This window comes from Synchiropus splendidus, chromosome 12, assembly GCF_027744825.2.
Source record: "Synchiropus splendidus isolate RoL2022-P1 chromosome 12, RoL_Sspl_1.0, whole genome shotgun sequence".
Classification (NCBI taxonomy): domain Eukaryota; kingdom Metazoa; phylum Chordata; class Actinopteri; order Syngnathiformes; family Callionymidae; genus Synchiropus; species Synchiropus splendidus.
In genome coordinates this window covers 15,022,251-15,047,669 of record NC_071345.1, presented here as the reverse complement: position 1 = coordinate 15,047,669, position 25,419 = coordinate 15,022,251, and the positions used below count along the sequence as shown (strand labels likewise).

The 25,419-nt window shown below is 40.5% G+C and overlaps 1 protein-coding gene and 1 long non-coding RNA gene across 2 annotated transcripts; one reads left to right on the top strand and one right to left on the bottom strand.

Moving 5' to 3' along the window:
• Positions 1-592: 592 nt before the first annotated feature.
• On the bottom strand, positions 593-7,895 carry gapdhs (glyceraldehyde-3-phosphate dehydrogenase, spermatogenic). The gene is made up of 11 exons (XM_053882059.1): positions 7,807-7,895; positions 2,984-3,045; positions 2,711-2,807; positions 2,436-2,542; positions 2,209-2,299; positions 1,999-2,117; positions 1,846-1,927; positions 1,581-1,732; positions 1,347-1,509; positions 1,153-1,250; positions 593-1,069 (listed from the first exon to the last, which is right to left on the bottom strand). The coding sequence occupies exons 2-11, from the start codon at positions 3,010-3,012 to the stop codon at positions 1,000-1,002; spliced, it is 1,008 nt and encodes a 335-aa protein (XP_053738034.1). The 5' UTR covers positions 3,013-3,045; positions 7,807-7,895; the 3' UTR covers positions 593-999.
• A 12,654-nt stretch (positions 7,896-20,549) lies between these two features.
• On the top strand, positions 20,550-23,070 carry LOC128768857 (uncharacterized). Its single transcript, XR_008416289.1, has 3 exons — positions 20,550-20,576; positions 21,652-21,797; positions 22,968-23,070. It is a non-coding gene; the product is annotated as an uncharacterized LOC128768857 (long non-coding RNA).
• The last annotated feature ends 2,349 nt before the right edge of the window (positions 23,071-25,419 follow it).

Sequence of the window (25,419 nt, the reverse complement as noted above, 5' to 3'; positions counted from 1 at the left end):
TGTGCTGTGATTGCAAGTGTGCGGCTTAAAAATGGTCATGAATGGTCATAAATCCGGCTGTGAGGTGTTTGTGCTTATCCTGTGTCCTTTATTTAGGCACAAAATATTTGACCGCTGTATCGAAATTATTCATACATTACTATGGTCCTGCAATTGTATTTGTCTTCGGACGCTACCGTCAATAATGCATCAGCAAAACAAAAAAAAACAAACCTTTGACTCAAAAATACTTTTAGACTGTGTTGTATCGACACATCTTCACTCTTTTAAACATCTTGTAATGTTGAATTACATCTTGAATTACTACAAGGACAGCAGTGAAACATGCAGCAGGTGGCGCTGCGAGCTAAGCACTGCTGCCTTACTTGTGCACTTGACAGTAGGATATGTTCTATATCAGTGAGATAAATCTTTTGTCACTGTACAAGTTCTACTGCAAGTCAGACTGCAGTTTCTTCTGTCCAATGTATGTTTTAATGCTTTGTTTACACAATGATTTAGCCAACCAAATCAGTATAGTAGCACTGGGCTGTGCGGTTGCGAGTTTCTCCAAACATAACCATGGAGTACTGTCTTGATGAAGACAAACACATGAGTTTCTTGTAACTTTTATTTCTGACTCATGAAGCAGAGTTACAGTTGCCTCTTACTTCCACCTTCCACTGATGGGTCAACCTTGAAAACACACCAACATGGAGATGGATACAGCAGTTATTATCGTGCTGAGCCATAACAACACATCTAAAGTGGCGGCGGGAGGTGAGAGAGTCAGGGGGGCACACAGACACGAATACTATCACCGACCGAACGTCTCGACTTAAAGGAAAGACAGATAAGCTCAGAACACTCCCAACACTTTTTCGTTGCTGCCTACTGAAGACTGTAGTAGAGCTAAGGAATGTGATGCTTCAACAGAGAGAGGGACTCGAGTGTAAAAGAGAACAGTGGGGGGTACTTTGGGTGGTCCCTTTTCTAACATCCTCTCCGGACAGGAAGCCTCTACTCCCTGGAGTGCATGTACAGCAGGAGGTCAGCAACACGGTGGCTGTAGCCGAACTCATTGTCATACCTGGAGGTAGAAAAACAGAGCAGGGGTTGAATGGATAAGACCATGCTGCGATTGATACATAGAAACATGTTCCGATAACTGACCAGGAAATAAGCTTGACAAAGTTGTCGCTGAGGGAAATGCCAGCCCCGGCATCAAAGATGGAGGAGTGGGTGTCGCTAATGAAGTCAGAGGACACCAACTGAGCAGCAACAAAACAAGTTCATTATTAGACACGTAAAAAGTTGATCGTCAGCTCTGGAGCTGGAGTATTCAAACATGAATGTGTGTGCATCACCTGTTCCTCGGTGTAACCCAAAATGCCCTTCATGGGTCCCTCTGCAGCCTGTTTCACGGCGGCCTTGATATCAGCGTAGGGAGCAGGCTTCGACAGACGGCAGGTCAGATCCACGACGGAAACATCAGCCACTGGCACTCTGAAGGCCATGCCAGTCAGCTTCCTAGAAACAGGTCACATGTCATGGTCCAGCAAGCCGCCTCCTCATCTGGTCTGTAGACCGATGTGACCCACCCGTTGAGTTCAGGGATGACTTTGCCCACTGCCTTGGCTGCGCCAGTGGAGGCTGGAATGATGTTGGCGTGGGCGCCACGGCCATCACGCCAGGCCTTGCCACTCGGCCCATCCACTGTCTTCTGGGTGGCTGTGTAGGCGTGGACTGTTGTCTGCACACAAGAGCAAGGTGTAAAGATAAGACTTAACAGAGTCAACACTTAAAAGACATGACAGTGACCAATCATCATGATATTATTATGATTATTATTTTGTCTTTACTCACCATGAGTGCCTCCTCAATTCCAAAGTTATCATGGATGACTTTGGCCAGTGGGGCCAGGCAGTTGGTGGTGCAAGAGGCGTTGCTAGGAACAGAAAGATTGCCATGATCATTCATGAGGACCATAAAATCACCCGTCTGGCGGAGAAGTCTAACCTGACAATCGTCATGAAGCTGGGATCGTATTTATCCTCGTTCACTCCCATGACGAACATCGGTGCATCGGGGGACGGTGCAGACACCACCACGCGCCTGGCTCCGCCTTCAATGTGGGCCTAATGATGTGGACCACACAGAAAGATGAGCAGCGAGCTTGGCTGAATTTAGATTTAATTCATTATTTTTTTTTTTTTATGGGAGACATACGCTGGCCTTTTCCTTGGACAGGAAAACACCGGTGGACTCAACAACATACATGGCCCCACAGGCGTTCCAGGGGATCTCAGCAGGCTTCATGCTGGGGACAGAGTAGGAGGAGAATTATTTCTGGATTCATTATTCCCTTATTAAAAACGACCATTTTTAATAAGGTGAATGTCATGTTCTTCTTGTCAAAAAGATTTTAAAAAGTGTATGTCTAAAAAATGACATACCATTTGTATGTGGCGATTTCCTGGCCATCAACAATAAGCGTAGTGCCCTTATGCGAGACCTCTCCTTTGTAGCGCCCGTGTGTGCTGTCATACTTGAACATGTAGACCTAACATAGAGGAAAAAAGTGAGAGAAGTCTGGACATGACTGAAAAAGAGCGACAGCTCATGACAAGTTCTGAAGATTAGCAAATGTTTTGCCAGTTCCATACACCCAAAGCACTTCAAAATGGCATGCACTTAAAATGCTTTATTTTCTGTGTGAAATCAAACTGACCATGTAATCTGGATCGATGAAGGGGTCATTGATTCCCACGACTTTTATGCCTTTTTGAAGGCAAGCCCTCAACACCAGCCGGCCGATACGACCGAAACTGTAAAGCGAGAGATGTTATTCACTACCATCAGAAGACACACATTTTAGTACGTGCACTTAAACATGTAAAGTAAACATATTGAAATTAACACACTTGATTCTGTGATCAGGAAATATTTTTTTGTATCTCGACCAAGAGAAGGGAAAAAAAAGCAGTTTGAGTCTGTAACTCACCCATTGATTCCAACGCAGAGGTCTGACATGGTGATAGCTTCTACAGTGGATTGGATTACCTGCTACATACACACAAGAAACAACAGACATTACCACAGTGATCCTCTTTCATGTGCCATAAAAGAACTTATTCCACTTGCAGGGCAAAACAAAGGCAATATTGTCAGTCTGTCCAGATGAAAGTGACTTATTCAGTTTGTCGGTAATGGTGGAAAAAACGAAGTACTTGGTGGGAGCACGTGTGCTAACTTGTTCCGCAAACTATAGCATGGCATTTTATGAGAGAGAAACAGGTATATAGATCATCCACCAACTTGTCAGAGGAGTCAGGCATTTCCTTCTGCCCTCCTCACACAAACTTCCTCTCTCGTCTCCGCCCACTTTTCCTGTCTCACCCAGTCATTCTGTCAGCAAGTCCTTCATCTTTAAGCTCCTCCTTGCCACCAGTCAAGAGTTTTCTGTGCATGTCACAACTGGGAAATATGACTCACTATGTTCTTTATTTCAGCACAATAACATATGTCACATCTTTAAAATGCAACTGCTTTAGCAAATTGGAAGCCAACGCAGTTTGTGTTTTGTGTCTATAATGCTGACTTGCTGTTTCTTTTGACCTTGCCATCAGTCCATAATCTGTTAAGCTTCCCTTACAACCACTGTATTGTCTCAAAACAGTGTCTCACCCTTGTGGTCCCTCCATGCTGCTTTGTTTTTCCTTTTTCCACCACCATCATCTGACTTTGTTTTGCCTTGTGTTTCATGTACAATCAGTGCAGTCTTTATGGGTTACCACAGTTTTCACGGCCGATACTGACTACCATTATTCTCATATTGTAACAACTTACAGGGCTTATCGGCATTAAAACAGCCAACAAGAAAAATGCATTTCACTTTGCAACCTGATTTAATCAGTGGGAGCGGTGCTGTACGTGGGGGTGTGTCGCTCACAGGTAGAGGCAGGCATTCTAAATCACCCTTCACAGTGGTTGCCAGTAATTTTAGACGAAGGTAATCTCCTTATCTGCTCTGTATGTGTGCATCAGGGTGCGCTCACTACAAGTCACTTTCAAACTGCTTAAAGGGAGTAGCCAGATCATTTCAGTGTTTTGACACTACATGCTTTTAACAGTGCTTCAAATGATTCTGATCCACTTGAGCACCCAGTTCGTTGACAAGTACACAATATCACAGCTATGAGGCAGCAGTGTTTGGAGCTAAGCAATTTTGTTAGCATCAGCCTTCAGTCTGCGGCGACAAAAAAAAAGAAGGGTTGCTGAACATGAATGGTTTTGCAAGATTTTTGCTTGTGGTTTCACTTGTGATTTACTTTTGCACACCTTCCGTGCCACACTCTAGTTTGTCTGTCTGGTCTCTTACTGATCCCCCAAGTTGACAGACTTCACCTTCAAATCAACTCATTGTATTAATAGCTATCGTTGATCCAGATATCGCCTGATCTGGTGCACACCTCAATGACGCACATGTCCCAGTTCCTAAAAATGACAACGCAAAAGATCTGATAGCTGCAGGCATCAGAGATCTAAAAACCTGACTGAGGCGGTGATTATTGTTAGTCTAGCAATTTTCTGACGTTCCTCAATTTAAATATTTAATGTGGCTCCTGAAGATGCATATGTCTTTTTAGTTTTTTAAGGGGATAACAATTGTATAAACAGTACAACTGTATAACAATGTTGTACTGTAAAAATTATTCTAAGCTAATTCTGTGCCTGTAGAATCTAAATTAAAGCTCCAAAACCGATTAAGAAAATTTAAACCGATCATTTAAATCTATCTATCTATAAAGGCTCACAATTTAATTTACACTGAAACCTATAACTCAAGCATTATATTCACTTTTGGCATGTTACTCCTGAAACATCCTTTGTACAAGAACCTATGTCTGCCAGAGTGTTGTCGAAATATACAGTATAAGGGATTTATTTTGTAGCTCAAACACGGTTGGGTTTATACTACTTCTTTACACTTTCATCTGTTTAGTCAAAGATGGTAATTTGACTCCTTCCTAAGCCTGTTTTTGAGCCTTGGATCAAACTTTTTTTTCATTTTACAACTGAAAACGGATCATTAAAATTCAGCGGCTGTCCCGCTTCTGTTCTTTCCCTTCCATTGTCTGGTCCGACTCATTAAACACGCGGTGCCTCCCCTCTGAGCTGCGACCCAGTTTGCACAAGCCGGCATCAGTGGGGGCACAGCAACAGGGCATGTGTGTCCTCTGTGTCGAGGAGCGAGAGAAAGAGCATGACATAACATGCCTCTTCTGGCAACATCTTGCTGGCCTCCCCTCTACGGAATAATAGTAATTTGAAAAGTTTGCCAAATATGGGTCCGTTTAATGGCAGGCATTCATTTATCTACTCGACAATTTAAAAGTGGTCAAATCTAAGCAGTCAAAACGCAGCATTTTAACACTGCTAGCATTAATATTCCCCGTCTTCAGCCATTTTAAAATGAACTTGTTTGCACTCTTCAAACTTTTCCTCTCCGCTCTGTGCTTCCTCCTCGCTGTCTCTCCTTCAGACACTCCCACTTTTCTAAACAGTGTTTTTCCATTGCAAAGGGCTCATTGGAAAGATGCCAGAGTATCCAACTGAGTCACGGTTCCTGATGTGGCGTCCTCTTGAGGAAATCAGAAAGTCTATCACGGGAAGGATTTAGTTATACTGGACACATATATCCAGCAGACACATATGACATATGTAAAATAAAACTACTGCCAATATGAAAAAAATAAAAGCATCAAAATGCAGTAGTGTTACATCACTACAAACTGGGACATCTCTCAGCAGACTGCTAGTTCACAACAAGGTTACCTTTCACTTATCAGGTATCAGTCACAATGGGAGTTGGCAGTCACAAGGCCCGTTAAATGTTTTTTTTATGAGCAGGATGTTTATCCACTATAGAGGGTTTGAGATGGTGATGCTTTTGCATGGTTTCAGAACATATATTCGACATACATTCTGGCGATATGGAGTCAGTTCACAAGTGTCACTAATACTAATAATCACCCTTTTGTAGCACTCAGCTATTTGACTCCAGTAGAAAGAAGCAAGCCCTTGACAATGAACTAACAAACAATTTATACCCCGGGGCAGTTACATCTTCTTTTAGAAGTCTTGCTGAGTCATTCATTGTCTCTGACACAGCTCAGTGCAGTCACGTATTATACGTGGCATCTGCAGGAAAAAAGCGGACTAGAATTTAGTCAGTAAACTTGTGAATAGCCGTCTGCAGTAAGAGGACCTTGTTGAGCTTCAGTTTCTGCCTCATGACAATAATTAGAAAGTCACGAGACCATGCAGGAGCGCTTCATGTTATTCACCAGTAATTATACTCTACTGCTCTGAATACCGAGAGCTGTGTATATTGTACCTGAACAATATTGTAGATTGAGATTGATATAAGATGTTTTAGAATCGTCTTTATATACATTGCTGAGTCATACAACACATCTGTGTTTCATGTACTAAAGTTGCACCTCTGCTTTAAATGACAGTAATATTTAATTAAAATTAAATATTAAATAGTGTTTAAACTGCGATCAACAGCGCGAATGTTGTTAGCATCAGTGCAGCAGCTCCAGGCCTTGGCTGGAGTGATGACCTTCAACAGTCACACTACATCTGTGGGAACCACACCTTGCTGGCGTGAATAACGCATAATACAGAGGTTGAAGACTTCACCCAGTGACCGTAGGGTGCAGCAATTGACACGGTTGATACACCTACACCGTGGAAATGGTCTTTACAAAGACCATCAACAGGTTCGTCGAGTTCAACTGCAGCAGGATACTGCGACACTGCGCCGCCTCTCTGCCCTTCACAATCACGACACCCCCAGTTTCTTTTTCGACATGAAATACCTCTGATGTAAGAGCTAGATGTATCGCTTCGGTACATCTACTTCTCGCATCGAATATTTCAAAAGCAGGTTACGATGTCATTGCGTAACCGTCTTCATCGTGGAGACACTTAGCTTCACCTCCATTCACTAACATCCTTTCATTGCGGCTTTGCTGCACGATAACGCGCTGCAGAAACCCCGGACACGCAGTCCTAACTATCCTACACTGCTTTTTAGCGCATATAAAGTCAGTTTTCACAAAGGGAGGCAGATTTGTACTCGTTGTAATTTCGGCGAGGTTACGTAACAAGCAGCCTAATCCACTTCCGCAAAGATGCTTCAATGGGAGCTGCCAATGTCACGTTACCCGCTCATACAATCCAGACTAAAGTTGAATGAAATACCCCCCGAGAATTACACAGAACTATTTCAAACTCAAGTACTTCAGCATAGGAAGTCTTTTTCAGCCGTTAACGTTCCCGATTGTGGTTGAATTTCGACATTCGATAAATGATGCAACAACGTGCAGGTTATAAAACGAGGAGGTTCGCACAGCGAGGCCATGTCCGCATCCATTCTCATCCGGTCTCTTTTATAACCCACAATTTCTGAATTTTTATAGCTCATATCTAGCCATTTTGTCGCCGCACTACTCGCAGAGGAACTATATCTTGTACCTGCATTCCTCCCTCTGCACCAGTGTGTGTCACTCCGCCGCAGAAAAGAGCATCTTAAATAACCGTGCTCCTTACACTCCTAACTATACTCAACAATATACAGTCAAATAAGCTTGGGTTATAGTCGCATTATATAGAAACGTTGGCTCCATGTGTTAAGTGCATATTTGGTTGAATGGCGAGCCATTTGAATAGACTATTAATATCAATCTAGTTGGTACAAAAAGTTGTCGCCGTAGCCGTTAACAAGGTGTAATTCGGCGTGAGTTGGCCGCTTACCTCTCAGCGGATGCTTCTGTCGTCTGTGTGCGCAGTTCCCTGCACCGCCTTCCGCTTATATAGCAGTCACGTGCCTCGGGGAGCCTGGTCACTATGGTGACGTGACGTGGCGCCATCCTCTGCTGCGGGAGTCCATTCTGGACGAGGGTCTAGTCACGGCTGCAATGGACGGCAGTGGAGCTGAACTTCACTGTTTCCATACATATTTCTCAGGTTCACATGTGTTTCTTTTGACGTAATCTATGCTGTCGGCGTGGAGACGAGACATTTTAAAGAGCTTTTATGATGCCCAAATAAATGTTTGGCATCGCTGGTCTTCGCATGTCAGCGTTGTGTAACTTTTCCAGGGTGAATTCAAGCGCCTATAGACACACCATGCGTGATGCTGTTCGGTTAGATGCAGCAGGATTATGTAATAGGTCATGACATCACAGAGAATCGCACAGAACTTTCTCCGTCTATGGACCTCCGCTTAAAGCATCGTCTCTTCGCACGTGCCTGATGAGAGCAGGTTCCGTGAGGCAGGATGTCACGTACACGACCGCCACGAGACAGTCCAGCGTCCCTCGCCTTCATTCACTCCTGGCGTTCATTTACTTTGTTTTAAAAAGAAAAGAAAGTCGATTTTCGATTAAATTGCACAGCTGCTGTGCAGGAAATTTAAATGCACTGACAGCTATCAACCCTATTTGAAAGACAAGTTCATTTCCTTGTATCAACTTAGTGGCATCCATTCAGCCGCCCATCGCTACGCCGCCATTAATCGGAATTTGTACGGTGCTGCCACCTAGTGGACATATGACTTTCCTACAAATGTTTTGTGTCAAAACATGACAATACTTTGCATAGGCGTTTTGTTTGGATTAAAAAACGAGTATACCGTGTATTTTATCTGTTTTGAAAAAAAAAAAAAAAAAAAAAAAAAAACTATTCTAACTGAAGCATCGCATTCAAGAACTTTTTTTTTTTTTACCAGATGCCTACCCATCTGGAACCATTGGTGTATGGTGTATTTTGGTTGTTCTTTAAAATAACAATTAATGAATTCCATATTATCTGGTAGGTGGTATGTCAGGTGCAATACAGACTTGCAGGCAGTCTCTATTTGTCTAGCGAGGAATGACTCAGCATGTCCTCTGGAACAGGATGACTCCAGTGTCTATTGTTTATTTATTCATGGACAGGTCGATGCTTCTGCAGCATTTACAGTTGTTTTTTTCAAGTAGAATCATTTTCAACATGCTGCAAAAAAGGATTGTAACATCTTCAACATATTAGTCGTGGAAAGGGTTTTTCCTACTTGGCTGGTGAACAGACGATGCCAAACGATCCCGTGTCATCAGCATTTCATCTTCCTGAGAACAATTATCTAGGGTTGATCAGGTTTCACCTATCAGTGTACTAACTTTTAGTGGCCACTAGATGGCACTGTCTGCTGTTTAATATTTGACTTTGAACAACTATTTCAATGAAACCTCGCGTCATTTTTAAACCAAGAGCGCTACCTACCATCTTCTATTAAACCTCGCCAACCCAGTCCCTAGTACAGACCTGGGCAAAGTGCGGCCCTTTGACTGTATTTATGTGGCCCTCCTGGAGTCAGATTGAAACTATAAAATTGACATTGTTGTTGTCCCTGACATTTTTGTGTGTGCATTGTTTTTATTCATTATGATGCAACTGAAATATAACTTTCTTGACGGCCCCGCTCAACGGTCACAATATATAACCTGGCCCCTGAGGAAATTTAATTTCCAACTTCTGACCTACAGTCTTCCACTGAGAATAAAGATTTTTCTTCAGAGATTCCCAACTGGTGTTTACTTACGAGCTTTCCCTTGGGAAAATAAATAAATAAATAAAATCAACATTTATCTGATTACATTTTTACTTGAAACAGTCATATTGTGTTATTTTCATTTTATTTTCCAATATGTATATTTAACTGAATAAAGTTTGGGTTATGGCAAGTCATAATGAGGTGATGACGGATCCCAAATCATATCCAGTTGAGAACCATAGGTTCTCACATGACTTCAAGTTTGACCTTCAATCTGGAACTGGAACCTCGCAACCTCCCTTCACTCTTGAACAAGACTTCAAAATGTACCTTCCGTCCCAACATCGAGATATACTGCCTGACGTTTTGAGCAAGTTCTTCAGTGTCCACCAGAGGGCGAAGTTGTCCATATTACATGATGGGGATGTGGAGGGTCGAAATTGCTTTGCACTCCGTAGAATCCCCAGAATATTAATTAAAGGGAATATTTTAGTAAAATTGGATAAACATGTTTTATTTAACTAAACCTGTCTAATTATTAATCATTTTTATTCTTGAACAAATGAGATTATTTAAGTTTATATGTCCTTATAAACATTATATGTCCACATAATTTTCCTGAAATACATAAGAATAAAGGATGATTATTTATGAAGAGGTGAAATTTCTTGCAAACACTCGGCTTAACGCAATGACCGGCTACACGACCAGTCACTCATGTCTCGCACCTAACAGGAAATGAAGGTATGACTGGAGGTGTGTGGGCGTGTAGACGTGGATACACTTCAACTCAAGCTTCCCTTTATGCAGAATATAGAGAAAACAAATCATTTGTCATTATAAGTCAAACGTCTGCAATAATTTCCACATGTTCCACTTATGTAAAAGATGTAATAGCTGCAACATCATTCCGTAATTTTCACGTTGACATGACTCCATAGACCCGTGATTAGATTTCAGCTCGTTTTTCTTCACTTGCTCTGCTCGCAGAAAGTGATTTAAGTCGGAGCGAATGCTGTGAGCTCGAACAGTTCAACACACCAGGCCTGTGGTGCCATTAAAACAACCTCCTGACCCCCTCAGGCAGCGAGTCGGCCCTCTCCGATAATATTTTCATAAGCTGTGAATTATAAGTGTTTAAAGGGGCACTAATCACAAACCCACTCTGGTGCCAAAAGCTGCTTTGGATCAGCCAACCACAGAGTCTGGATGGAAGAGCGGTGAGTCCGATTTTAGCCAAAATTCATTACGTCAATTATTTTTTTATTGCATATCTGCCTTTCAAGGAAGCGCTCAGTGGAAAACAGAATGGTTCATATGAATGATTCAACAGTTTTCTATGTAGCAGCTTTAAAACTCCAGACAACACTCTAGAATGGTAACAAACCAGAAGTTTACTAAAGTCTTGGCTCAACAGCTGGTGGTTGAAGACTAGCAGTTGCCAAAATGTTAGGAAGCTCTGGCTTGACTTCCTGGGCCGTCTGGGTGAGTTGATCCAGGGAAAGTGAATTATTTCTGTGTTGTGAACATTAAGATCCTCGACAGGATGCTACGTTTCCTCCAGGGGTGTAGCTCAAGGGCCAACTCTTAAGTCTGTGGTTGGATAATAAAGTTAAGAATGTATGGCTGCACTGATAGGTTTACCTCGGCTCAGGACGTAAAGGAAACACTGATTGCAAGTCCATGCTGCTTGTCTGCCCTCCACCTCCAGTTAGGAAGCAATTTCTTCGTATTGACATGGAGTTGTAATACATATGTTGATTTAAGAGTTCACTTTTTTGTCCTGTAAGTCAGAAGCTATTTTTGAAGGCAAAACTGTCCTGAACAGACCACAGCAGCCTGTGGGCCACATGACTTGTCCCTTTGACTATATTTATGTGGCTCTCCTGAGGTCAGAGTAAAAAGTATGGGGAGAAATTGTAAAAGTGGTCTGCTTTTCTTTTTCTTTTTTCTTTTAATACTAATCATTAGTTCAGTCTTTTTGTCTTTTCTTTTCTCTTATTCTTGAAAATATAATAATAATAATAATAATCTTCTAATGTGTGCAGTCATAAGACTGACTCCCATTTGTATTTTTTAGGGGTGGGATTCGATTAAAAAAAATATATTAAAAAAAATAAATATATATATATATATATATATATATATATATATATATATATATATATATATATATATATATATATATATATATATATATACATATATATATATACTTAATTAGAGAATTTCTGATTAACTAATCTCAACTAATCGCAGTTTAATGGTATAAGAATATTTGCCACATTAAGCCACATTTTTCAGTTTGAATGAATTTGGTATATTACTGAATGAAATGATGGACCAATACATACAGTTAAACAACAAAACAGCACAATAGCAAAATAAATCTCGATGGTGGCTATATTCAAGTTTTTATATCACCTTATTTAAACTAAAGCTCTTTTAATGTCTTGAAAATATTCTTATAAGAATTTCAATGTTATAAGAATTTCAGGTACTTTCAGAGTAGTGGAAACTCTGGCCATTGTGTAGTGAAAAACATCCCTGAACAAAAGCAAACAGAAGCTTTTGTTTGCTTTTGTTCAGGGATTCCTCCATGTTTGTTGTTGTTGTTGTTGTCATCCGAGTTGCGACGTGTCTTGTGCAGCAGTGTGATCAGTGGACCAGGAACTCCTGCACTTACTAAGGTTCTTTGTTGTCTGGAGAGCAAACTGTTAAATAAAATAAAATAAAATGGTTTTTTGTTGTAATTAATTAATCGTAATTAACTCGTTCACCACAATTTTTTTTTATTTAGTAATTTTATGTAAATTAAAATACCATTAAATTGATATATTCATCATATTTGACTGCTTCATGGTGCTTAAATAGCAGGAGTGCTATAATTCAGAAATCAATCTGGGAATAAATTAGGAAGAAATAAATATAGAGATCACAACATATATAAGTAAATACATTTTAAATTGAAAATGATTATGTTAACTTATATTTCCATTGATTTGTCCTTTTATATTGCCACATTTTTGTTCAAACTTTGGCACTCCTGGTATCGCTATTGTGCTGTGCATCCACTCCTGTCCGAGGCTCAAGGCAGACTCACACACTTCTCTCAGGAGTCATCATTCACCAAGTAAAACATAATGTGGCAGCAAAGTGAAACAATTATGTGAACAATAGTTTGTGATCTTAGATAACAGAGTATTTTTTAATTTTGTTTGGTTTTGGGTGTTGCAGTCAGTGGCCCTGTCGTGAATTCAGAATGCTCTTGAAAGATTAGAACATCTTACTTCATGTTAAATTCCGCTCTTCTCCCGGTGGATCTCCTGTGAGCACTGTATGTCTTATGTCTACTGCATCTTTCACTTGGTGTTTACCTTGGCTGGGCAAGGAGGAAGTGGAAGTGTCACCTCATCACAACGGAGTCTTGTTGTCCTCGGAGGGTCAGAAGGATGTCTGTTAATCTGATCTGAAATCCTCCACCTGGATCTGGCAGGTTTTTACAAACACCGCTGGCTCTGCCTTGACTCCAACAGCTCGGCCTGAAAGTTCACAGTGACTGATAGACGGCTTGTATAAATGATCCGGGCAGCCTGGCCCTTATTGTGGAACGGCCCCTGCAAATACTCGCCCATAAATCTTTTACTCAAATTCCACTGTGCTGCCACGGTGATGGATTTGTATTCTGGTAATTGGATTCAAGCACATTGACTCGATAAACGAACTGCGCAGTTATGAATATCAATCTTTAAAATATCAAATTAAAGAACAAAATGGAATGAAGGGCAAAAAGAAGAAAAAATAATTTTGAAGTATTAGATAGAAGAGTATTTCTTTTGTGAAAACCCAACAAACAAGCTTTTGGGTTCAAGCATGGATCAGCAAAATAGTTGGCCTTTTTGAATGTGGGTGAAGTCATGCTGCACTGATGCTCATCTCTGTGTTCTCGTGTGAGAAGAGCACAGAGGTGATTTATTACGAGTATAGTGTGACATCATCACACATCGCTCTCCGACTGTAGAACAAAGAGAACTTGTTTTTTTTTAAGGGGTGGGGTTATCTTTATTTTTCAGTCTCTGGTTGCACATGTGCTGAAGTGGGTTGGAGGAAGGTAAGGTAAGGTGAGGTCCAAAAGTGAAGGTCATTTCATCTTCATGAAACATCAAAAAGATTAAGTTAATTTATTGGCTCACATTGACCTAAAAATGCATAGCCCCCCTTCACTGTTTTTATTGTATTTATTACAAATTGTGTAAGACATTTATTTTTAATAAAGCCACTGAACTTGAAATGCTGTAGACCTTTTACTTACAAGATATTCCAGATTTCATAGTAGTCCTTTAGTGTGTGATCAGACGCAAAGCTGTCACTTGCTGCATTTACATGGACTACTGTGAACCTGATCTGGATGAAAATATTGCACATAAACACGTCTTTCTGAATGAAATGAGTTTCGTTGATCTGGTTAGTGCCCTGGTGCAATTTGATCGTCTCTTCCTCCCTGTGATGCCCACTGAATTTGTCCTCCGTCACAGCGATCCCAGCAGTACGACCCTCTCCAGATCTGCCCGCCTTAAAAGCGAATGCACCACAAACAAAACATCTGGTGAACATTCATTTCAAAATAATGCAAAAAAAACAAATTTATTAAACAAACTACAGATACCAATAACTTGTAATGTAACATTCTTGGTGTGGCTAAGTTATGGATAGTGGTTTGTTATAAATGGATTGAGAAAGTGGTGTGGAAGAAGCTATCATTCATGTTTCATTCTGATTTAGTTGGATGCAGTATTGAGCCCACACCTCTGAATATGAATCAGAATACTTTACGATACTATCACCCATTTTGTGTCTGTTCTAAATGAAGCTTAAAGGAAGTGGTTATCAACACCAGAGTGGTGGTTTCCTCATGCAAACAGTTGTTTACTAGTACTGATAAAATCTTTAAGTTGCATTCAAAACCGATACGAAATGTGTGATTAATTTGCCATTGATCACAAGTGAACTCTTTAGTGCGACAAATTGAGATTAAAAAATCTATCAACAGGCCTCACAAAAATTATTTGGTTATGTATTATATTATTTCCTCCAGAGCACAGGTTCGTACAGAAAAGATGAATATTGACTTTTTGAAATTTAATCAGTATCATCACAGCTCTAAAGAAAAACATACATTTTATAACAGAAAACAATTAGAAAAATAATTGGGGTTAAGGGTGGGAAGCTTCTTAAGTACGTGTCCAATAGCTTTGTGTCATTTTTGGTCATGTAAAAAAAAAATAAAAAAATTTGAACCATTTGTTTTGCTCCTAGTTATATCTTGGAAACATTCAATCTGATTTTGAATCAGAGGATGCATGTCGAGTTTCGGTTTTCACCGTTTGACTGTGACTTGTCATTGCACTTTATTACTTCCTTCTCCTTCAGCTTGCCTCCTCAGTCACTCCTTTAATTCTTTATCCTCTCCTTTTACTTGATTTCCTGACAATCTTAAGGCAAGAAGGGTCAACGAGAGGTCACCCACAGTCTCCAGTCTCATTTGTGTCCGCACCATATATCTGTATGTGCTCCTGTCAAGCTTCCTGCTCTGTAGTTTACTGATCGTACCAGTTATATTTATTGTTTGTCTTTTTTGTCTAGGTTTTGTTAAGATGTAAAGCAAGGATACATACATCACACAGCGGTGGGGTGAAAGGTCAAGGCTCAGCCTTGTAGAAGGATGTAAATCAGTGGACACGCGTGTGTATGCGTGCGTGTTCACTCTGTCAAAAACATCAGGTGGCTCCCTGAAGAGATGAGCAATCCTTTGGATATAGTGAGCTGGAGGAGGAGGAGAGCGAAGGAGGAAGATGACCAAACTCTTACCAGAATAGATAATCATGACTGACTGTGTTTGTGTTTCAGATCATTTAAGCGTCAAGGTAGCATAATGTTTTCATTTTTCATGCCTCAGTCCTGGTAGTAAATAACACCGTCCGCACTTCTGGTTGCTCAAACTCAGATCCCACATCAGAAGAAATTCATCACTGAATTATTTGTGTTTTAATTATCCGATGACATGATTCCTGAATGTTGTCTGAGTCAGGGACGATCTGTTTTCCCAAAAATGCCAGACGTTTCCACTTAAATCACAAAATACTTAAGTGCTTGTGTTTCTTTCATTTAACCTTGAAAAACGGTGTCCAGCTTCAATGTAGCAGAAAGAATTGCAACCTTGTCGGAGTTGGGACTAAAGAAAAATGTATTTTCCATGAAAGGAGCCACCGCAGGAAGGAAATGCTTTCTCCCCCTTTTTCAAATTACACTGTACATGTGAGGAAAGCGCTTATTCTACCACTTTATTGTACTTTAAAAAATGGCTTTATAAATTATTGTCCCTTGTAAAAGATAAACTGGAGCATTAAATATAAAAACAAATTACATGTTAATGACTGAGTGTATGGGATACAGCTCCCAGAAGAGCTGCAATTGACGATAATGATGACTTAAACACACTTTGGTTCGATGGTGGTGGCTTTTCCTACAAATCCAGGCCATTTCTTGATGATTCCGATTGTGACTTAAGAAACTCTTGGTTTATTTATAACTTAAAATCTGTCAAACTTACCAGTAGTATAAGTTCCAAGAAGCTAATATCCCTGAAATGTTTTGGCTATATAATAAGTTAAGTTAGCATCATCGATTCAATTCAAATGACCTGCTTTGGTCAGAAGGTGGCAGTAGAGTCGCGGAACTTGCTCACACACAGTACGAAAAGATGGGTACAGCAAGTGTTAGGTGGTTCTTTGTTAACAACTTTCACACAAATACAAATAGAGCCATTTACAGTCGATGTCATAAAAAGATATACAGCGGCTAACGCAGAGCATTATTAATTTAGCTTGAGTTAAGCAATTGAAGTAGTTTCATTTAATTGAATGCTATTTTTATGAAGACGCATATAAAGGTTGGAGGTTTGCGCTGTCCTTGTGCCTTTGTGGTTGAATTATTGTGGCATTTTTGGTTTACTCTTACAGCTATTTTTGCTTTAGTTTGTAGCAATTTAGCAATCAGACTGATTTCTTTTTTAACTATTTCATTTATGTAATTTTATTTCATCATCCTTTTTAATAACAGCAGACGTTCACACCTCCCACTCATTCTTTCTTTCATTTCATCCATGCTCAGGCCGGCTTGAACCCCTTTTCATCGTTCCTCTCCTCATCCTTCCTTCTCTCTCGTCGCTATCACATTTGCCAGTAAGCAAACTCCAGGATTTGTCTGGAAACATGCCACGCAAGAGACGCACTCCTCCTCTGAAGGCTTTTATTATTTCTGTTCCATGACACATTTCCCACCTTTTCATCCTCTTTCACTTAATTTTTTTCACGGTTATTGTAAATGTCAGACACTCTGTCTCTCTCTCACTGACGTGTCTCTCTTTTTTCGACATGCAGATGTCATATGTTTGTGTTGGACCTCTTTGGGCTCCTTGACATGTATATGGGGCAAAACATATGATAATGTTTGGCCAGACTTCCTGCTTGCTTATATGTCCAACTGCAATATTTCACTCTTTGAGTTGCAGAGAGCCTATTGGCTTTACATGGGAGACAGAGTGAGTGTTTTAGATCCTGTCGGTGCTCATACCTGCCAAAGCAAAAGCCTTCACACTCAAAAATATATTACAGGTTTGATATTTCCACAGGTTTCTTACCATTATTTCAGACAGAACACTGAAGAGGTTTTGTGAAAAGTAAAAGGTAAATATGATGCAATAGATGTCGAGCTAAAGGCCAGCGGGCAACATCTCACCATGACGTAATGGAAAAGGCACTGTAAGACCCATAATGCACAGTAACATTTGAGGTTATTTAAATAGGTGTGAATCATGATTCTTGTCGTGAGTGAATATGAAAATTTAACTAGAAAAGCACTCAGAGAGCGCAACCTCCACAGATAAAAAAATCCTTTATCAAATTCCTGCATCCAGACGGTGATCCATTACTCCTAAAAAGAGAACATAACCTTCATAGCGGAAGTAATAAATGTTTGGCTTGAGTTGTGGTCACAGTTACAAGCCAATAGTGATCGTTCAGTAACACCCTCTGTGACTTATTTAGAAGTCCATTATGGTCCACTATGTTGACTAAACGTAGATCGCCTAACTTTAAAACGGCTGACCGCCTGCTCGGTGTTTTGTTTACTGTGGAACTAACATCAAAATTTGCACAAGAACTCGCACGAGATGGTACGCGTTCTTCAAAAAGACGACAGTAAACCTGACCATAAGTATGAAAATAATGTTCAAAATAGCACCTATGATCTGCTCGAGGGTCTAAGACTCATTGGTGGTCAGCATAGGATGTAGCCGGGAGCTAGACCATAACATGCTTTAAAAGCTTTTAGTAGAAAGTTACAATAAATCCAAAAACACACAGGAATCCAGCGCTGAGAGGCTAAATGGGGAGGAGGCCCCGGAGCGGACCCAAGACACACTGTGGCTTGAGTGAGATCACTGCCCTTGGTTGTCCCTGAAGTTGCCCATGTTTCTCAGGCAGTAGGAGTCTGACCCATGACCATAAGCTGAATGGCAGGAGTGTAGAAGGCAAATGTTAACATATAAGCTGAAAACACTAATTGTAGTAGTGCATCATTTAAATGTCAATGACCTTTTGCTTTCCTCCAGAAAGGGATGAATCTGGCTCCTGGTAAAGAGACGTCATGGGCTCTGTAGTCTGCTTTGTGTCATTGAAGGACCCACATGTCCCTGCAATCAGCAGTCAATCTATCTGACCGTTTAAACACGTCAGACTTGTCCTTGAATCGCTCCACATAGTGTAGTATTCGAGCGCCAAACCACCAAAAACAACAAATTACGTTCATTAACTCAGAGAGATGATTAAAATTGCATGTAGAACTGACCAGAAGCCACATGATACGCTTAATTCTAGCAGCTCCAATTATGTCTGGGCTCATGATAACGCTACACAACTTTGCTATCTGGCGAGAAGATTGTGGTTTATTTTAGATTCTGTCACCGTGATGCTGTGGTTTTGTCCATAAACTCAGTGTTCATCATCTGTCAGCACAGATGATGAACACTTAGTGTCGACCAACAACTTCCTCTTGCTGCGCCGCACATCACCTTGTTAGTCTTGATTCTAAACACTAAACCAAACCTGGAAGTTCCATCTGTGTGATTCACTCCAAGGTTGACTGCTGGATCAGGTTGCTCCTGTGGCTTCCTCAAGCATATATGTTTATGCATGTGTGTATTTCGTTGCTTGCACGCTACATGCATGGATGTGTCTACACACGTGCACGCTGTGTTGTGTACGCACACGTGTGTGGCTATGAACTGTTGAGTCTGCGTGGGTTTGCGGGTGTCTGCTTTGCTGAACGAAGGCCAGGTATGGGTTGAGAAGAAGGATTGATGGTCCAGCAGGGACTCGGCAGCTGGAACAGAGAACACCAGACAGACGGACGGATGAAGAGAAACGGGGGAATAAATCACACGCAGCAGGAGAAAGGAAAGGTGACTGGAAGTGTGGAGAATGGGGTGAAGAGAAGAGACGCTGGGGTCGAGGTAGAAGAGCCACGGGATACAGGAAAGGAGGCCAAAGCAGCCAGGAAGGTGAGGGTAAAAAAAAAAAAAAAAAGATTTGGTCAGCTAAACAATTCTTTAGAAATGATGTGATGTAAGATTTAAATAATAGCACAGTAGGCTGAAACGTGTGCTGTCATTCAGAGATGCCAGCAAACCATAGGAAATATCATATAATACTAATGTACCTGACCACAACCGTTCCTGACTCCTGACTCTGCTGAGACACACACAAAACCACCTAAAGTTCCTCTTCTGTTCCTTACTGCCACATCCCTTATTTTCTCTATCACACACACCCGCACACGCGCACACACACACACACACGCACACACTGCTGACCACATCCCCTCCTCACTCCTCTCCTCCCAACCTCAGGTCGTGTGGTAATGAGTGTGTGATGGAGCCTCGTGGCCAGCAGACTGGCAGAGGTATTTTTAGCACTTCTGGTGGTTTCCATCACTAAATACGCTCCGACTTCATATTTCAAGATTGAAACCAAACCTCAAAGACGACCTCAAAAAGAGCGGATCGTCGGTCGCAGTTGGTTTAAGCCATTATCCATCGCTCTTAAATGTAGCAGGGACTCGTGGATTGACGGGGGAGGAAGGTAATTGGTGATAACTGGAACGAAAACAACATGGTTTGGATGAAGGTGACCAGACATTAAAGTAGCAACATGACCTCAATGTCACAGCTGTGCATCAACAGAGAAAGTAGCGAGTGGAAACATCACCACATCCAGTCGGGTCAAAGCAAATAAAATTCTGTTTTTGTGACAACTGCCTGTATTCCGAGCAATTTAACACGCTGGAACAGAAAAAGGAACTCAATTCAACCTGACAATTGTATTTGAACTGCCAAGGCTGTTAAAATCAAAATGGCTGGTTGCATCAGACATTGAGTTTTACGGCACAAGACTCAAAAACCTGTTTCTTGCCAAGCTTCAATTGCCAGTCACGGTTGCTGCCTTCAATTAGGCTCAGGTGATTATTTTACTACCACATTAAATGCGTGAATCATTGCATTTTTTTTCCATCTTGTCGGGGGAAAACAGCACTTCTTTTTTACTAGTATACAAGTATCAATTTTGTAAATATACTTTATTTATTTATAGCTTTTTTTGTTGCAATAATTGTTTTATTAGTGAAGTGAAATAGAACCTCTTTATGTCACTAAACTAAAGCATGAACAGTGAAGTCATTCAATTATTTGTTTGGCATTTAGTTGTCTTTAAAGTTACCCTTTGTATTGTACTCTTACTTGTGGCTTTTTAATTGATACTAATGCAGGGTTTATCTGCTTTTATTTTGAAGTTTCCGTTTATTGCCCACCGTTTCCTGTAATAGGTAAGCGCGCAATTAACAGGTAACAGACGCTAAAAGCAGGAAGAACATGCTCGTGAGTAATGGTTGTTGTGCTATTTTTGCTCAATAGCGCTTGTTTTACCGGATTGGCGAACGTTATGTTCGTTATGTAAATTATTCCGCTAATTTGTAGATAGCTTCCAGACATGTTGGGTTATTCACTAACAATTTTAACTCTGTATTCATTGAAAACGTCTCTTAAATTATCACTAGTATGACATCCATGACCTTATTCTCAATGACTGAATATAAGTATTTAAAAAAATATATGTCATTAATGTAGCGTCACAAATATAATGGGTGTCTGTAAAGTCTCTTGGCAGGTTTGGCAGTTTACAATGAAAAGATAACTTTAGTTCTAGTGTATTCAGCGTTTATCAAAGTTTGGAATCACATGTGCTAAAATTTGTCCATTTTCCTTCCACATGGGATCAATTACTGCAAATGTTTACTTCGACCTTTTGACTGAAAATGTAGCAACATGACCTTCAACCAACCATCATTTTCATCATCTTGGTGACTGCATATTTGTCAGTTCCATTGATCAAACATTTCCCGACGGGTGGATGTTATGTTTCTCTCTAAAATACAGGAACAGTCGAATTGAACTTCCAGAGAATCTTTTGCATCTGTTTCATTCAGTTGAACGAGGGTAACACAACACAACAACACAAATTAATGCGCGGTTGAATCACACATACGTATGATGCTGTATTAATGCATAACAAAAAGTAGTGCTTTTTAATGAACTAAAAATAATATGGCATTTTTATGAATACATAATAGTGGATTTGAAGGAATGGGACGATTCCTTGGTCACCACGTCCGCCGGATATCCCTCCTTTGTATTTCTTTCTATGGGGTTATGTTAAAGATTTCATGCATGGAACAGATGCAGGACACCACTTACTTGTAGCAAAGTATTTCGGATACCAGAACAGATGTCTGCTACAGCAAACATGGCAAGAAATCCAATACTGTCTTGATGCGTAACTAATTGTGGTAACCAAATAGGTAAATAAAGAAATGTAAAACAATAAAAGACAATTTAAGTCATCATGTCAATGTATTCCAACTGTCAGTGAGTACATCTCTTTCTGTCACTGCAGGTGAGTCACCCTCTGCTGAGCCACTCAAACCTACCAAGCAAACGTTTTGACATTAGTTTGCTGAGCCAACTTCCTGTCAGCTGTTGTTATTGTGCTGCTGCACCAGCCCACGATGAACATGTCAGATCAGACCTCAGCCATGAAAGGTGAGTTTCTTAACCCCCTGATGCATTGTTCTTGGTTGTTGACTTGTCCAACTATTTATGTATTGAAAAAGCAGGTCTCACTCACACAACTTAGACACAATTTCCCTCTAGTTTTGTTATTTTAAGTGATTTTTCATCCTAGGAATTTGAATCCTCATCACCAATGTGGCCCAGATCATTTCCGTTGGAGGAAAATATTGAAAATAAATCTGATCATCGGTGCGCAATGTCCAACAGAGCGCTGCCGTACTTGTATTGCGTTTCATCATCTTGTGTGGATAGTCACAGCAATCTGTGCGCCAGAACAAACAAAACTGTCCGTACTTTCTCTGAGGTTATTACAGCTCTGCCGTGGTCACTTGCACTGATTCCGCGATTAAAAAAAGAAGAAGTCCAGCCTTAACCACATTTGGTGCTGATAACAAAGCTCGTCATGCATTGCTCACTCAGTTTCCATAATCATCCGTCAGCTGCAGCCACTAAACAGTATATTTAACTCGCACGTGCCGAACAGAAAATCCCAAAACACAGCCAATGCTATCCCGAGAAGAATAGTGATAGAGATTTTCCGAACATTTGTTTTTCCACTTTAATGCAGATTATTGTCTTCAACTATTCGAGCTGACTTGTTAGATCTGAGTGGCAACTCGGAAAACCCCAAAATTTAGGCACTGACAGACAAAAGTTGTACAAAACTAACTTTAAATTGCCCATGACGAAGAGGTGACAGTTTAAAATCCATACGTGTTTCTAGTATGAGCACCCTGACTTTGTTGACCCGTACTTCAAACCAAATTTAATGACTGAGAGAGCTGATTTAATTTCCTTTTATTGAAGGATGAGGCATAAATTTCACTTAAATGCTTGAAGCAACATTATCAATACACTATGTACTTATTATGAAATGTTCCATAAACACTACAGTACCTGCAAGCCAGATGCTTGTTTTTTAAAAAAATCTTCAAGAGTAACACCACCAATAAATTTGAAATCTTAGCATGGTACCATGCTTCCTGATCTGCTGCATATATCCAGCATGGATTATTAATACCAAAAAAAGAGGTTTTGGGACTGCATTATATACCAGAGCCAAGATCTAACTCTTTTATTTTCGAACTTCCACATTTTTCCTGCGTGTTCCATCTTCTTCTTTTCTATTGCTCCTGGCAGGTCGGCATTTTTCTCCCGGAACATCTTTCGTCTCTCACAATGGGCCTCATTGTCTACAGAGGAGACGTTTGCTTGATGATGCGTTCACTGACAAGTGGCACAGGCAAGTACAGAATGTTTTATTGTTTCACAAGTGTAACCAGAAGCTGCGTTTTGAAAATGTACAGTGATCTCATACAAAAAGTGGTGGAAAGTACATGTCAACAGCTTGAGTTCTGTGGGATGCACAAAGGTTGCTGTGACTTTAAAAAATCCAGACAAAATAAGTATTTTATTAAGACTTTTATTCTTCAGTTTTCAACATCTTGACTGACATGGAATAGAGATCTGGCTGCATGCGGATTTATTTTGGGGTGCACAAGTAGGTGCACAAACATACTAGGGATGTAATGGCTAACAGTTAAAGATGGTTTACCGCAGTAAAATCCCAGACGGTTAGTGTTACCAGATGTGAGTCTACTGTTTTTTGTTCAAACATATCAAAATATATCAGAACTGTGAGTCAGTTGGAATCCAAAATACATGTGAATTTAGTGTTTTCTCAAGTCTCTGTGCTCCACTGATCTTCCGCACCCAGTGGTCTCTCCTGCAGGGGTCCAGCCTAACATTACAGCTGCCAGTTTAGCTCCTCAAACACAACATTTAGGTATTAAATCAGTCAACTATATACTGTTGAAACTACAAAAATCTCAAGTAAATTTGGGTGTTGTTGAACACAGCTTGCATGATAAAAAAAAAATCTACTGCTGTTTTTGGGCTGTTTACTGAACTTACACGAATCTGTCTGCAGTTGAGAGAGCAAAGAGCAAGAAAAGAAAGCTTCAACATGCAAACTATATTTTCTATTCATTAAGTGAAAACTTGTAGTCAACCATTTACAAACTCTTAGACTGGTACGGCTGCAGTTCTAACTAAACATCATCAATGTCAAGATTGTGATACTTGATTCATTACTGAAACACATAAACAGCAAATCGCCTCCAATAAACGTGTATAAACCTCATTAATCTTCGTCCAAATAAACAGAGTTTGTGGAGTCCGTGTAAGTCACAATGAGACCTCACTTATCATGCCTGAGTTGTCAAACAGCAGGCTGAAGCAGCTTTCATGTTGAATATACATAATGTCGCTGACAATCTTCTTGTCAAAGGGCTTTTGTTAATGTGTCATTTCACAATGGTGGGTATCTGTTCTATCCCTAAAAGACAACAGGCAAGCTGACAGTGAATGAGTCTGAGTTCATATGTGACAACATGAAGGCTTGTTTGTAATGCCACCGTTCTAATAAGGCAATTCTGGTAAACGAGAAGAGCATTTTTGGGGCGAATATAGGACCCTCCTCTTCGATGACTTCTGCCTCAGAGTAGATTTGTCTCTTCAGTTAGCTGGTTTTTGCGTTGAGTTTCTTTTGTACTGGGAGCAGATGGATATATTATCAGTTTTTTCTCCATTGTACCTACAATCTATATTGTTTAAGTGGTGAAACAGAGTATTTGTCCGATCATCTCTTGTCTTTCTTTCTGGATGAACACGGACCTCTGCACAAACCGTGGTAGGGCTATAATTGCCCTCTAAATTAAAAGGAGGTGGTTACGAAGCAGCACCCAAGCTCCACAGGGTGTGTCCAGTTGTTCTGGTCAGCTGCGGCCAGAATGGTATATTATTTTTCTCACACACACACAACATGGGGGAATTGTAGAGCAACGACTGCAGAATAATTGACAGAATTTTGGCTCTTTCCCCGTAAGATTGCAGCAAACAATTGCCGATCGTCTTGAATTTCACATCTCCGTGTGGAATATACGCTCGCTGTCTACTTAGGTGGGCTACTGACACGGATCTCACTCTATAGGTCCTGAATTATGGGTTATGTAAGAGGACTCCCAAAGTTTCTATTTCATTTCTTGTCTTTTTAGATTTCAGTTTGAATTGTTTATGGAGTGGTCTATTTGGTTCCAAAACAATTGGTGATACAGCTGGAAATGTTTGAGAGAAAAACACCACACAGCTGCATATACATTTTCTACCTTTAACTACCAACTTGTAAATCAAAACCTATAATACTTTTGGTCCTCATGTTTGCTGTGCAATGATGCTAGCAACTTCTTGTGACATTCACTCTGCCTCATAATGGTCATCTACCCTAGCTTTGCCACTATACCACCACGTCTTTGATTCGTGTGAAGGCTAGGAGGGGGAATATCTCAATTCCTCTCTGCACTTATGAAGTGCAGACAGTCCTGTATGCTAAATTTCCAGCCTCATTCCTCAGACTGATGCCCCTTTTTCCACATGAACGTCAGCCAGAGCACAATCCTGCTCATATTGGGGGGGGAAATGGGCCAAGATGCCCATAGTAATTCACTTCTATATTTTAAAATGGAAGATTATTATTCACCACCGCGAGGCCTTGGATTTTCCTCAAATAAACTTTGGAGCCCAGACTTCATGC

What these genes read in the sequence shown, in the direction of transcription:
- gapdhs (XM_053882059.1), bottom strand. Translation starts at nt 3,012, where the DNA reads ATGTCAGACCTCTGCGTTGGAATCAATGG. An exon ending in TGGGTTACACCGAGGAACAG is followed by an intron (nt 1,251 to 1,346) that starts GTGATGCACACA and finishes GTTGCTGCTCAG; the next exon opens with TTGGTGTCCTCTGACTTCAT. An exon ending in TTTGTCAAGCTTATTTCCTG is followed by an intron (nt 1,070 to 1,152) that starts GTCAGTTATCGG and finishes TTCTACCTCCAG; the next exon opens with GTATGACAATGAGTTCGGCT.